We start from the raw sequence: 15,247 nt of genomic DNA, 5'->3' as shown, positions 1-15,247 counted from the left end.
AGTTTTCTCCGATCTGTAGTCTGGATTAGAATCGGAAGATTGAGCCTCCAAAATACACTCAGAAGTCGTCTCTTTCTCTCCGACAATTGATAGTCTTCTTCGATCTGTAGTCTGGATTACATACCAAACATATTACTTACCAAATGTCGCTCAAATCTCGTCTCTTCCTCTCCGACAGTCGACACGTTTCCTTGGATCTGTCATCTGAGAATAAATCGGAGGATTTCCCGTGTCATTCATATTTCTAAGACTACATGTTTTTAGAGTTAGAGATCAGGTAAGTAATCCAAACCACCAAAACTCACACTTGATACTGTTTCTTGGAACTGTCGTCTGAGAATAAATTGGAAGATTTCGCGTAATATTGATATTTCTTAGACTACATGTTTTTAGAATTAGAGATCAGGTAAGTAGTCCAAGACACCAAAACTCACAATTGATACAGTTTCTCGGATCTGTCGTCAGAGTCCGAAGATTTCGCGTGTTACTGATTCATAGAGTTAGAGAGGGGGCGGAAGGTTGGGCCGCATGTCGGGGCCGCGGGCGCCGGTAGCGGAGAATTCGGGGGGGACGGGGACGCCGAGGTGGGAGCAGACGAGCTGGATGACGCTTCGTGTCGTCCCGCCGAGGGACATCTTGTTGACGGTGACGGCAATCGAGAAGTCATGCGCGGCGTCGCAGAAGCCGGTGGAGCCGCCGATGCCGGAGTGCCCGAACGCCGCCGCCCCCAACCGCCGGAACCCCAGCCCGAACACGCCCTCGGGAAGGGCCAACTCTGAATACTCTCCCCGACCCATGAAAGCGTCGCGGATGCTCGGCTGTGAGAAGATGGTCTTCTTCTCGGGCACGTCCGAAGCCGGCGGCGCCGCCGCCGGGCTCTTTCCTCTGCTGCTGCCGCCGAAGAGCTTCTTGCTGGACTTGCTCGGCGGGGCCGGGAACTTGGGTTGGTGCGGCCGGCTGCCGAGCGGCGGCGCGGAGAAGGACGAGTGCGGCGGCGGGACCGCGCCGGCGGCGGCCAGGGCGGCGTAGTAGCGAGCCAGGGCGCGGGCCGAGCAGTGGCCGTTGGCCGCAGGGATGACCGCGCGGCGCGCGTTGAGGGTGTTGAAGAGGACCGGCAGACCCGCCGCCATCTCCGCCATGTTCCTCTCCCGCACCACCGCCGGTGCCTCCGGCGCGCCGCCCAGCTCCGCCAGACGCTCTATGTCGTCCAGGTCCAGGGTCAACGTCGCCAGCCGCTCCTCCACCCCTGCAAAGTCAAAGTCAAAGTCAACGACTTGCCGTTAATCTCTTTAACGGACGTGGGAAGAGTCATCTATCATCGCCCTTTACCCGGTGGTATGCCGATGTAGAGCTCCCCGTGGAGGCCCAGCGGCTGGACTATGGCCTCCTCCAGAATCTCTTGGAGCTTTCTTCCCGACGCATGCTGCAACATCCCCAGAAGAAGAATTACGATGGTGATGATGATGATGATGGCTATGATGATAGAAATGATGGATGAGGATGATTATGATGAAGATTACTATGATGATAGTAATGATGGATGACTGAGATTATGAAGATAGACATGATGGATGAGGATGATTACGATGATTATGATGATAGTAATGACAGATGAGGATGATGATGATGACGATGACTATGATGATAGTAATGATGGCTGACGATGACTATGATGATAGTAATGATGGATGAGGATGATGACGATGATTATGATGAGAGTAATGATGGATGACGATGATGACGATGACCATGATGATAGTAATGATGGCTGACGATGATTATGATGATAGAAATGATGGATGAGGATGATGACGATGACTATGATGATAGTAATGATGGGTGACAATGATTATGATGATAGAAATGATGGCTGAGGATGATGACGATGACTATGATGAAAGTAATGACGGATGACGGTAATCATGAAGAGGATCGCGTAGATGATGATGGTAATCATGACTATGATGATAGTGATGCAGATGATGATCATGATGATGATAGTCGATAGTTGTTAGAGCTGATGATGGATGCGGACAGACCTCGATGATGGCGCCGCAAAGCCAGCCAAAGGAGAGATAGTGGTACTGCTGCAGGGAGCCGGGAGGGGTCTCCGGGGTGGCAGCGGCGATCCGCTTCAAGGATTCATCCCAGTCGCACATCACCAGGGGGGAGTCCTTGATGACATCAGCCATGGCGTTGGCCAGACCAGAGGTGTGGTTGAGCACATGGTGGACCTTTATCTGGTCTTTAGACTTGACGCCAAACTCCGGCCAAATGCTCGAGACCGCCTCCTCATACCCCAGCTTCCTGCATGAGCAAAGAAAGACTCAACATAACTTTTGAGAATGGGTCAACGGTATATTTACGGAATCTGACCCTTGGTCAGCAAGCCAGTGAACCATCCCGGCTGTGACCCCCTTGGTGGCAGAAAATACAGGGAACAGGCTATCATGTCCCACAGGTCTTGGATCATATCTCCCAAGAACACCTGCAGCAGTGTCTATGATAACCTTTCCATCCTTGTAAGCGCAAACCTGAGCAACAGCCAAAAAAAATCTACTGTAATGATAAAATGCCTGAAGAATGCCAACTCCCATGAATAATTTGAATAACATTTTCATTTTTGCATCCAAACTGGGAACGTCAGAGAGGAGGGAAATGGTACCTGAATGCCTAGCACCTTATCCTTTCCCAATGCAACGAGGAGTTTTCGGAGTTCGGCTTCCACTTCGGAATGCACCTGTGAGTCAGCAATCCAGGTGGTGCTGCGCAAGGACTCGGGCCCAATTAATCTATTTTGGAAAAAGCTTAAAATTAGTGGAATTCCGGTTAACCAGGTTTTGTGGGTTAAAGAAAAGGAAAGAAGCCCTAACCCCTTTAACGTGGACTCTGCAAAAGGCCTCATGATTTCCTGATAAACAATCCTAACATTCAGGGTGGAGGAAAGCCCTGTCGATTGTAATCAAGACAAAATTATTTCCTCCCATGTAATTGTTTCCCAAATAATAAATAATCCCAAAAAAATGCGCTAGCCTTGCCTCGGAGAAGGTTTAAGACGCGGAAAAATATCACTGCATCGCCAGGAAAAGCATCAACCTGTTCACCAAGCATCGACCATAAAACCCATGTAAGAAAAGTTTTGAAGGACGATGAAAGTTATGAGTGGCACAGTTACTTACAGGATTGAACCGGGCCATTTCCTTGTTACTAAGGTTCATCTTCTCTTGAATGACCTTCATATTCTTGGTTCTCTGATCACTTAAAGCCTTCATGCTTTCCTAGAGAATGAAAAAGTCAACGGACTGGGGGACGAGAGAAAGTGATGGGTGGGGTTTCCTTTAATTTGTACCAGTGCTTCGTTTGCTGGAGTTGTGGTCCGGAAAACTACATTAGTAACCTCCATAGCTTGTTCTGGTATGTCGACACGCAGCTTTAATCCCATCTCCGCAAAGGCAGAAAGAAGGGCCACATGATCCCCCTGTTATCATGCATGTTGATATTGAGAGATTTAAAAACGTTAAACAACAGAAGAATGGTAAAAACATGTCTGTTCTAGAAAAAAAACAAAGTACCAAACCTCCACTCCAGCCAGGAACATTTTTGCGAGCGCCTGCTTCATTGAGACAGAGATGGACTTTGTGAGTCCAAAATCGAGCAAAATTGGACGATGGGGGGCTTCTCTGCTCACTAGGAAGTTACCTGCAGCAACCAAACACAGAAGATTTTGGCTAAAATAAATATCCAAAAGTTGTGTTTCTGCAAGAATGCCACTATTTCTCTTTCAACAGATTCGAGAAACCCCTTCACTACAACTCTACGCATCTTATGCGAACTATTTATTAGCAAGGAGATAATCTCCAGATAAAAAAAATTGAACATCCCCAAAAAATTGAACATCTCTACCAGGATGCGGATCTCCATTGAAAAATCCGTCAACATATAGCTGATGGGCATATGCGCGCGTAATTTCCTCCACTAGCTTCTGTCTGTCAACGCCAAGAACATCCAGCGCTTCATAATCATTCAAGCGCACCCCATCCATGAACTCGAGTATCAGGACTTTCTCAGTGGACTGCCCATTTTAGAAGTCAACAGGTGTTGCATTGAACATGTTATATTATTTCTAAGGATAAGAGAAGGTTCAGCATACCTGAATAATTTCCGGAATCAACACGTCCACGTCATTATGTCCCGAAATTTTCCCCTCGGCGGTCTTGCAACGGAGGTTCTCTGATACCCTCCTAGTATTTTCTAAAAAATAAATGGAAACTCATGTAAATATATTAAGAACGAATCCTGGATGCCCTCTATGAAATATGGATAATGTGGGTTGGGGGTTGAAGAAGGCGCACCAGCTTCAATATTGAAGTCTAACTCTCTTGGAGCTTCCCTGCACCACTCGTCAATCAATGGATTGAAATCATATTGAGGTTCTGCCCATGCTATCCAGTTAATTATCGCTTTTGCATTTTTCAGATCCTGCAGAAGAACATGACCCACTTAAGAATTTGCTGTTTTTAAAGCAGACATCGTAAGAATTATGTTATATAAGATCAAAGAGGACCTCCAGAATGACTCGCTTGATGCCCTCGTGTTGAACTTTAACGACTACCTCCTTCCCATTAGCCAAAGTTGCGCGGTGAACCTGTGCAATCTACAACCAACAGATTCGCACGACCAAGAAAGTCAATCAACTTTGAGATTTTCAGTTAGAAAAAGATGACCACAATACTTACAGAAGCTGTCGCCAGAGGTTCATCATCAAATTTGGAAAATAAACTCTCAAGTTTATCTCCCAACTGTTCCTCTATTGTCCTCTTGACCTGCAGAAAGGAAACATGAACAATATCTCTTAATTAATATTAAAAAACGCTCAAAAAGGATAAAGATCGATGCAAGATGACCTGCAGTCAGAGTCAAACGTACCTCCATGAGAGGGCGAGGAGGAAGGGAATCTTGCAATTGTCTCAAAAGACAAATGTAGGCCTCAGGAAGAACATCTGCTCTGGTAGACAGGTACTGACCAAGTTTGACCCACAGGCCTTCCAGGCCAATGATTAAATTGAGCAGGCGGCGGGCGTTTCTCTCGTGAGTTTTCCTCCATATTTCCTCTTTCTTGATTTTGGACACCCATTTGTTCCTCTTCTGAGATGCCTACAATCACAAATAACATCAGCACTACCATCTTTTCCTGATCTTCCGTTTAATGGGAAGATTAATCAATGGTGGATTATATACCTTGTAGTCCATGTAGATCACCAGCGCAAGGCTGAACACCTTTAGCCGCCTTCGGCAGATATTTGCCCATCCCATCAGAAATTTCAAGACGTTGATCTGAGTTTTCTTCTAAAATATTAGCGTTCATCTATCAGAATGGCGCTTCCCCTTTTTGATGAGACATTTAAAAACTACAGGGCAAACAAAATTGAAAGCAAGATGTACGATTTCGTCCGGGTTACAAAAGAAATCTAAGTTCCTCGTTCACGAAATTGAAATCGGCTCCAAAGTAGCCCGCCCAATTGACTACAAAAAACTAGAAAACCTCGGAAGATTGACCGTAAATTCACAAAAAAGCGACAGAAATAGCCTCAAAAGCACTAGTCTCACCTTACAGAAGAATTTTCCGCTTTCCAAACAATCCAAAGCTCAGCAACAAATAAATTCAGCCGGGAAGCAACAGGATTCAAGAAAAGCCAGCAAGCATCAAATTCTGGGCAAATCGACTCAGCGAGCACGCGATGCAAAGAAATCTACAGGAAGTTTCCTCCTTGAAGCTGGAAAAATGAGATCGCAAAGCCCAGCAGCTTCTTTGGAGAAATGAGGAGGGACTCTCTCTCTCTCTCTAGTCTCTATCTATATATCAAACTATATATCTCTATCTCTCTCTCATACCATCATGTGATAGCCATGAGACCACATCGAACCTATGCCGGGTGAAGATCAGGAGCAGCACTGCGTGACGGTGGAACCGCAGCGAGAGAAAGGCGGTTTGTAGGGGGAAGACTAATTCCCTTGACTTGGCATCTTGATTAACCAATGATATTTGCACACGTGTCGCGCTCTGGATTCCTCATTTTTATAATTATTTTTTTGTGTAATTTTTTGTAATGATAGTCAACGAGATAATTATTTTTCTGTAAATTAATCCAGTCTTTACCTCCTGAATATTTAATTGTTTCACATGATAGATCCAGTCTTGACATGCAACATTAACCTATAAATAATCAGTTGAAGGAAAATATTTTATGCACAACTGGCAATAAACTTTTTTATGGTCAGAACACTTGTTGGAAGCTTCATGGGAAGGTAGGGCTTGTTAAGCCAAGGACATGATAAATAATTATCTCTTTATGAATGAAAATTATGCTTAGTCCTTACATGGAAATAATGGTCTTCTATTTTCATTAGTTGGTGCACCCTTGTCTCTACTAAGAAATTGATGTATCCCTCTCTCTTCCTCTGTCCCTTCCTTCTCTCCCTCCCTCTTCTTCCTCTCTCTCTCTCTCTCTCTCTCTCTCTCTCTCTCCCTTCATTCTCTCCCTCCATCTTCTCACTCTCTCTCTCTCTCTTTTTCTCTCTCTTCCTTCTCTCCCTCTCTCTCTCCCTCCTCCTCCCTCTCTCTCTCGTTCTCTCTCTTCATTCTCTCCCTCCTCCTCCCTCTCTCTTCCTCTGTCCCTTCCTTCTCTCCCCCCCTCTTCTTCCTCTCTCTCTCTCTCTCTTTCTCTCCCTTCATTCTCTCCCTCCCTCTTCTCACTCTCTCTCTCGTTCTCTCTCATCCTTCTCTCCCTCCCTCTCTCTCTCGTTCTCTCTCTTCATTCTCTCCCTCCTCCCTCTCTCTTCCTCTGTCCCTTCCTTCTCTCCCTCCCTCTTCTTCCTCTCTCTCTCTCTCTCTCTCTTTCTCTCCCTTCATTCTCTCCCTCCATCTTCGCTCTCTCTCTCTCTCTTTTTCTCTCTCTTCCTTCTCTCCCTCTCTCTCTCCCTCCTCCTCCCTCTCTCTCTCGTTCTCTCTCTTCATTCTCTCCCTCCTCCTCCCTCTCTCTTCCTCTGTCCCTTCCTTCTCTCCCCCCCTCTTCTTCCTCTCTCTCTCTCTCTTTCTCTCCCTTCATTCTCTCCCTCCCTCTTCTCACTCTCTCTCGTTCTCTCTCATCCTTCTCTCCCTCCCTCTCTCTCTCGTTCTCTCTCTTCATTCTCTCCCTCCTCCCTCTCTCTTCCTCTGTCCCTTCCTTCTCTCCCTCCCTCTTCTTCCTCTCTCTCTTACATTCTTATCCTTACATAAGCTTCCATCTTTTCTTGATATTGCAAGGTTATCTTCTCTGAACATGTCCTGTGGTGAGAATCATAGTCTATCTTATACTGGTAGTGGACTAATTACCTGGGATCTATAGTTTTTTTTGGTGTGGACCTTTTTCTGGAAATCAGAAAATACAAACTGGTAAAAAATAATTTCTTCCATTTGGAATAATTAGTATTCAGTAGTGTCTAAGTTAACGCAATATGTGATGGTTGCCATGTTCCTAAATTATTAATAAACTAATCATCAGGAAAATAGATGTGGTTCTCATTGGAGGTTATGTGATTGAGGTCTAACAGCTGATCTTTAAAATCCCAAACCTTTGACTGAAGCAAGAGACATTGGATGGACCTCAAACTCTATATATATTGTGATGTACGTTTGTCATGGATTTAGAGTCTTAAGACCATCTTATACTGATTTTATTGATAAAAATATGGCCTCATTGATTCATAACCGGAAAAGTGTGCCAACCCCCTTGCGTTAAATGTGATCATAGGTGCGATTAAAAACTTTCTTGTGAAACTAGCAAAAGATCAATATGCATTCAGTGCTCAATGTTTATCTCAAGTCTTTGTGTGCCACGTGTCTTTGATCTTGCTTTTATTTATGCTATGGTGTACTCATGTGAGCCCTGAAAACTAGGGGACATATACACTGACATAAAATTGATGATATGGAAATTTAATCTTGAAAGCTTAAAGAGCTTGTGCTGAAATGAACATGACGATGCTTACCACTAATATCTTAGGGAGCTACCTGATACTTCACGTCTAGATCCAATGTTAGTGGCGCTTTAGTCCCATATGAAACGTTTCCACAACCTTCAACATTATTTTAAGCTTATTTTAGGGATATGGAACAAAAAAATGAGACACGATGGGTCCTTTCTAAGACCCACGGCGAGGCAGCTGATGAGTAGACGATGCATGTCATCTAATTTGTTGGGAATCTTTTTCTTTTCATCCCCCGTGTTTATTTTATTTGATCACTTAGTGTCTTAGAAATGTTAATACACCTTGAGTTGTAAAGAGAAAGGAAAAAATATCGAGGCCTAAAAATTCTTAAAGAGTTCAAAAATAGGGAATCTAAATATCGACATACTTTGCCACATTCAGGTTCATCACTTGCCGTTTAATATAGAAATACTCAAAAAAACTTGTAAAACATGATTTTAGCGATGTAAAATGGCATAGTAAGAATATCTTGTTCGAAAATGCAGCCAAAATGTGGCCTTGCTCGCTTGTTCTATAATCACATTCTATATGATATCATATGATGAAAATATAAAAACCAACTATGTGATACATCTGTGAAGAGGGTTAAACGTTTTTTTATAATTTGGAATCGTGCTTAGAGACCTTATGTTAATCACCCGTTATTTGATGGAAATGACTGGGAACCGATGGTGTTATAAGCTCCTCCTATCTGCAGGAAGAGATTTCCGTGTGCGAAGGCCTAGAGGGCCTATTGCAATCCTTTTCTCTCCCATTTTTCTTTATTCTATTCTTCATATCTCATCTCGATATCCTCTACAATATGATGTTCAAATGCTCAAAGCGCCTATCTAAATTGGCATTAGAGCTTTCGAGAGAATGGAGGTAAAATGTATCTAGTTTTGCTTCACTGAACTATTCCCACCTCACATCTAGATCCATTACAATATGGTCGTCAAAAGATCAAAAGGAAGAATCAAAATTAGTCAGAGTTATGGGGAGATTGGAGGTAAAATGAATGAAAAATATGTTAGCAACTGTACAATGAAATTTGGTCTATGCACCATATAGATTCACTCTTTAATGGTGATTAGTTGACATGGTTTTCCGATGCAAACATGCACACGATGAAAACCTGTACTACGACGGTGGCACCATTGCGCGTGGTTTGCATCGGCGGCAGCTCGCTGCATCCCACGTAACGTCTGTAGCATTTTACAGACAACCGAAACGCCTGACTCTACCTGAAGTGCAATAACTGCATGAAATATAGATAAATTTTTATATAGTCAAAGGACTGAACGTTTCAGCGGGTCGAACCAGTTGGGCAGAGTGTCCTCTGTGGCTGAATAGCCTGCATAGAACAGTCTGTGCCATTCACAGAGATAGTAAAGAGAAGGGGGCTAGCCAGGTCGCCTATTGCCCGGCTCTGTGGTCCATGCATTTTGTCAACATTGTATGCGGCAAGATTAATACCTTGAAAGGAAGAAAGAAAGAAGAATGATCGATTTATCTTATTTTTGGATAGTCATGACTTCTTTGATTCCGTTTTGCATTTCATGTTTACTTTTGAATAATGGGTTATTCATTAACGGGTTCTGTTGTTGTTGAAGGCATGTAAATTTAATCAGGAAGTCACTTTTAAGATTATTTCTTATCCTTAGAATGTGGCACTTGAAGAAAGAAAGTGAGGACATTGACTTATAAAGGTTTTATTAATGTTCAACATTAGGCTTCATTGATTGCCTAAATCACCTGGAACAATCAAACCTTGGTCAGTGTAGTCTGACCTAGTTCAAATAATAGAAAACCATAGAAATGTGTTCATGACATGATGAGATATCAGAGGACAAAATGAAATAACAGAGATAAAGTCACTACATTAAATCATCTTGTTTATGAAAAGAATTTGAATTTAGACAGCTCGGTCAACTGGACAAGCTATTTAGTATGTTGTGTGTCAGTGGAAATGTGTCCATTGTGCATATTGGTGGAACAAGATTACCGGTCCTCCCGCTAGATACCCAAGATTTCTTATGACCGTGTAGTTTAGAAGGATATTTCAGCAAGAAGAGCCTGCTATTTATTTGGAGTTTGTATTCTGGATGCACTTTTGTATATAAACATGTAATATTTTAATTCAAGAATGAAGTTAATGTTTTTCTCCACTGTAAATTTATAAAGATGATCTCCCTTAGGAGAATGAGTGTTAAAAGTCCACGTGAGAATCCCATTTCTTTTAATTTTCGTGCTACACGTTGATGGTTAGCCTAATTCATTCGCCATACTTCTATATGTGATTAATTCTGGTTTTAGCTGTAAAATTTAATGTCATAACACCTCATTAAAACCTATTTTAAGTATGCTGATGGATGGGACGGTAAAATGCTTTTTCACGAATTAAAATAATATTTTCTCAGTGTTCCAGGACAAATGATTGTATGAAAAAATAATACCTCATTTTGTATCTTCAGTATCAGACATAAATTATAAAATCACTGCCCCCGGTTTAGAGGTCTCATAGATGATTATTAGATCTGAGATGTATTTCATATGTAGCTGTTATTAATGTTTCATCTTCATGATACAAGACAAGAATCAAATACAAAAAATATGTTTCATATTAATTCTAAAATTTCTGGGAACTTTGTGACATGTGAGTTATAATTAATTTACCATTCATATTTTTGATAACATGCATTTTAGTAGCTTAATCTGACCATATTTACATGATTATTTGTATTAATTTAATTATATATGCATTTATCAAGCTTAAAATCATTAAAAAAATTTTAGAATGATACTCTAAATTTCTGACATATTATGTATTTTTGGAGATTTTTCTAACATCAAATTCTAAAATAATATAATTTTCTGCATCATAACATGAATTTTCTAAGTCGGAATTTGTATTTATTTGTATTTTTGGGCCTTTATTTTATTTAATATGGATTTAAAAATATATTTTAGGACCTTTATTTCATGACGCCACGTGTTGTCGTTCGTTTCGTCGAACGATGATGGATTAGGATTAAGTGTAATGATTGGCGAAAACCACTCATTAAGCTCAATTAATGATTGGCGTCAGCCAATCATTTCGCTAAGCAGTTACGGCATTGCGATTAGCGATGCCATAATTGCATTTAATGACTAATGAATCACTTTTTCACTTCTTCCTGGCTCTGACGAGGACAAGGAGAGAGAAATATTTGAATTAAATTAACGGCTAGAAATTATCCAACTTCCAGGATTGATATCTGACGGTCCAAAGCTTGGATTGAGCTCAAATTATATGGGCAGTTTCATCTTTTTATCCTCTATCCATCCATATGGTTGGATCTATAAATTGAGCCCCCAATTTTTGTAAAAAACATCTTTAAGCTCTCTTCATCCTAGAGAGGCAGACTGAAAGAAAGTGAAGTTTTGAAGGTCCATCAAGTGTTCCTTGGTGTCTCTAGCGCTTGGAGAGGTTCAATAAAGAAGTGGGGAGGTTGATATGTATCAGGAAGATGCCATGATCCTGGCGGAATATAGGGATCTTAGGTTAGCATTTGCCTTACATTTAATCATCTCCAACACATTCAGCTAGTTTAACCATTTTCACCATCCCTCACCTTCATCCATTACCATCATTCCTCCACTTCGTCATCATCTATTATTATCCATCCTCCTACACCACCACAATCTCGTCACCTACCTTTATCTTTCCCATTTAAGCCAACATTACTATCTCCTTACTCCACTCATCATCCTACATCAATATCACTACATCATTCAACGTATCCACCACCTACCACACCGTTGTTACGATATCATCTCGCTTCCCATTCTCGTCCAACTCAATCCCTAATTAGTAAAACCCTAAGCCATCTCTCATCTTATTGTTCACTCTCATCACAGATTCACTACCGTATACATAACTCTTCTCATCTTTGCTTCACCCAATTGAGATCATACTTTCCCCAACATCCGTTCCATGTAGACATGACCCTTACATGTAACTAGCTAATTAAATTATTTAAGAGTATAGGTTTATAAATTTTACTGATTAAACTCAAATTCTGAAGGACTTAATTTTACCTTAATTTTGAGTTTATCAATTGTGATGATTTAATTTAGTTTTTATTGTATTATTTATGTGAACATACAATTTTATGGACACAAATATTTCAAAATAACTGCGGAGAGGAAAGTCACTCTTGAAAGTGTCATGATAGAATGTATGCATCATAGACGTAGCTTATTATTGGAGGTTTTGATACTGAAATTTTGAGCCTATCTATTTTTTAGGACGGAAATGTTTTCAAAACCAAAGCTCAAAAACATAATTTTTACGTGAAGTAGTGAAAATGAATCTTCAACCATATATCAATGGTGAGTTATTTTCTAAGAGGAAATATCTGAATACTATTCTTTATTAAAATGCAGACCTATGTAATAAGGTGTTTTTTATTGGTGGAGGATCAATAAAATATTAAATTGAAGGTAGAATTCAAATAAAATAAATCTAAAACTTAAAGAATTACTCTATATCTTAATCTATATTGATTGAGTCTCATGTAGTAAATGCAGATTAAAAGTGAGTCAAATGCTTTAGGTATGAAGGAATTAACAATTAGAAAAAAAAAAGGCAAAGCTGGAGATTAAAAACATATGTTATCCTGATTTAATTTCAAAAAACAACAAATTTATCATGGATGACATAAAACCAAATCAACTATACTGAAAGTGAATTACAGCCAAATCTCTTTCACTAAGATGAGAGATTGAAATTTTAACTGTTTGGCCACAGATGAAACTTGCTAATCCTATTGAGTATGACTTCCATTTAATATAAGCATTTTACTTTTATTTTCTTGTAATAGCGCATACACGTCTTAATCCATTATATGTAATGTTTACTATCAAAGGTATATCAAGTGACATAGATATCTGGAAATGGATTCAACTGATTGTGACAAATATGATATTATTGCTGAATTAAGAATATGTTTCACGCATGAGCATGTTTGAATACTCTCTACATATATATTATTCAGAACTATCTATGATCTTTCAATTTTTTTATGGCTTATGAGCTTATTTATGAAATTTTTTTCAGTTTGGTTTATGTTTCATTACGAAACTTTTCTTTGAGATAAATTTTGAAATAGTTTGGATTGTTAAGTTCAATAATATTCCATGTCCATCCTCTTCTGTCTTTGTGCTAGAGATTTCATAAATTAATATCTATTAACTTTGATGTAAACTTCCTATTTTAGTGGCATGTTTCAGTTAACTACAAAAACTATTACGATACTATATAGAAACTATCTAAATCACCCCTTGTATTGGGTGCATACATTTCATGTTGGAACTAAAATTGACATCTGAATCATTTGATCAACTCAAAATTAAGGTTGTTAATTTTGTTCATATTTGAGTTTAATCAATACTATTTAATAAAACCATTTCTTAATTAAATGTAGCTAACTAGTCATGAGTAAAATTTTCTCCATTGAGAAAAATGGCTAGCAATTTAATATATTTTTAAAATGGTGATTCAAGGTAGAAGACATGATGCTTATAAAATACTAGTTAGTGAGATGAAGAAACTGGCAAGGTACGAAGATGATAGATAATATTTATAGTGTTATTATGAATATTTATATGAAAGATAGAAGGTAGAAGACAGTGATGAAGATAGGGAGTGAGAAACAAGATAAGGTGGGTAGAAATAAGGAATGATGCTGCTATGATAAGGTGGATAGAGAGATACTGGTAAGTTTGTATGTATAAGTGGATTTAAATATTTATGAAAGTTTAACAAAGATGGGAGGATATAGCGAGGTGATAAGAGAGGGTTTAAGTGGCGATGAATATGATGTAAAGTGATGTGATGAAAGGTAGAATGGAATAATTTAGGGCAATGGGACCGACCCTAGGTTCTTATGTTTGGCTAGTACCACATTGATTTGTAGATGTAGGTGAGTTTCTCCTTTTTTTTCAAATAACCTTCAAATTTAAGAAGCAAGTTCACAGACCAGATTTAAGTGTGTGTTATCTCTAAAATCATAAGTCATGGATGGAAAGATGGTAGAAACACTTAGAATCCTTCAAAATATCAGCTTGATCAGCCTTCTAGATAATCATATATTCAGGTTTGACATTTTTGATTGTGATGTAAATGTTCATATAACAATTCACACTTGACCAATGCTTTTTATTGGAGTTTGGACTTCATAAAATCTCATTCCATTATATCTGCATTAAAATCCATGTAGAAGATTCAAATTTTTTACATAAAATATCATAATATTTAGTTATTAGTTATTATCACTCTAGCATGTAACACCCCTTTAAAGGTGGTAAAAAAGGTTAATTTCAGCCTGGAATTTGTGCAATAGGTGAAAGAAAAAAATAACACTAATATATGGTGGTGGGATTCTGGGCCATGTTCTCCTCAATGTATAACTGCTCCCGTATATTCATCTTGACAAATTGGTTTTGAAGTCGAGATGCTCTCATACCTCGCATACTGGCACCCCTAATGTGGCTTTGCCTCATGACTTTGATGTTGACATGGCACAACTGATGTGGCTATTCTATTAACATGATTGTGCAACGAATGAAGGAACACTGTTGATATAGCTGTTTTGGTGATGTAACTCTCAAGTTGGGCTGTTTTATAAGTAGTGTGGTGCTCCTAAGATTGTATTGATGGCTCATACGTCTTCCCTTTCATTTCATATGATTGATGGAGATAATTATCCCGAATATCTTGAGGGTCTCTTGAAACACCTAAAATGTCATGAAACCCTATAGGTCTCCCACAGCTCTTGTGTGTCTCTTGTCGCTCTTACTATCCTCTTCAAATTAGGAGACTTGGCTTCGAGATCTTGAACAGGATGCCTAATTGATGGGGGTTTCTATCTTTGTATCCTAATTATGGGTCATGCTAAATGTGAGGATCCAACCATGAGATATTAAGCATGGACCCTTGTATACGTGGAGGTTTCCATCTCAAGCTCTTCTATAAGACTCCGTATGTGAGAGGCAAAGTATGAGGTATTGGGTGTTTATGTGATAACATGCATTTTTAGTACTTTAATCTGATCATGTTTTACATGTTTATTTGCTGTAAACCACTTATATTTGCATATTATCAAGCTTAAAATAATTAAATCTATTTTTAGAATGATTTTATGAATTTTTATGCATTTTTTATGTATTTTTGGGGATTTTTTATAACAATAGATTC

At 39.6% G+C, this 15,247-nt stretch overlaps 1 protein-coding gene across 2 annotated transcripts; it reads right to left on the bottom strand.

The window, feature by feature from the left end:
* Positions 1-334: 334 nt before the first annotated feature.
* LOC144705424 (ABC1 family protein) lies at positions 335-5,967 on the bottom strand. Of its 2 annotated transcripts, none has more exons than XM_078578089.1 (18): positions 5,608-5,967; positions 5,239-5,346; positions 4,927-5,154; positions 4,737-4,823; positions 4,565-4,654; positions 4,353-4,479; positions 4,151-4,251; positions 3,904-4,072; positions 3,578-3,699; positions 3,350-3,478; positions 3,180-3,278; positions 3,039-3,096; positions 2,874-2,949; positions 2,666-2,792; positions 2,377-2,534; positions 2,040-2,307; positions 1,330-1,423; positions 335-1,246 (listed from the first exon to the last, which is right to left on the bottom strand). In XM_078578089.1, the coding sequence occupies exons 2-18, from the start codon at positions 5,311-5,313 to the stop codon at positions 501-503; spliced, it is 2,754 nt and encodes a 917-aa protein (XP_078434215.1). In that variant the 5' UTR covers positions 5,314-5,346; positions 5,608-5,967; the 3' UTR covers positions 335-500. The 2 variants fall into 2 exon arrangements, with proteins under 2 accessions (XP_078434215.1, XP_078434220.1); XM_078578094.1 differs by having other exon boundaries at positions 5,239-5,334.
* Positions 5,968-15,247: the final 9,280 nt, after the last annotated feature.

This window comes from Wolffia australiana, chromosome 1 (assembly GCF_029677425.1).
Source record: "Wolffia australiana isolate 7733 chromosome 1, ASM2967742v1".
NCBI lineage: Eukaryota > Viridiplantae > Streptophyta > Magnoliopsida > Alismatales > Araceae > Wolffia > Wolffia australiana.
The sequence above is the reverse complement of the archived record's forward strand: the minus strand, read 5'-3'. Positions and strand labels throughout refer to the sequence as shown.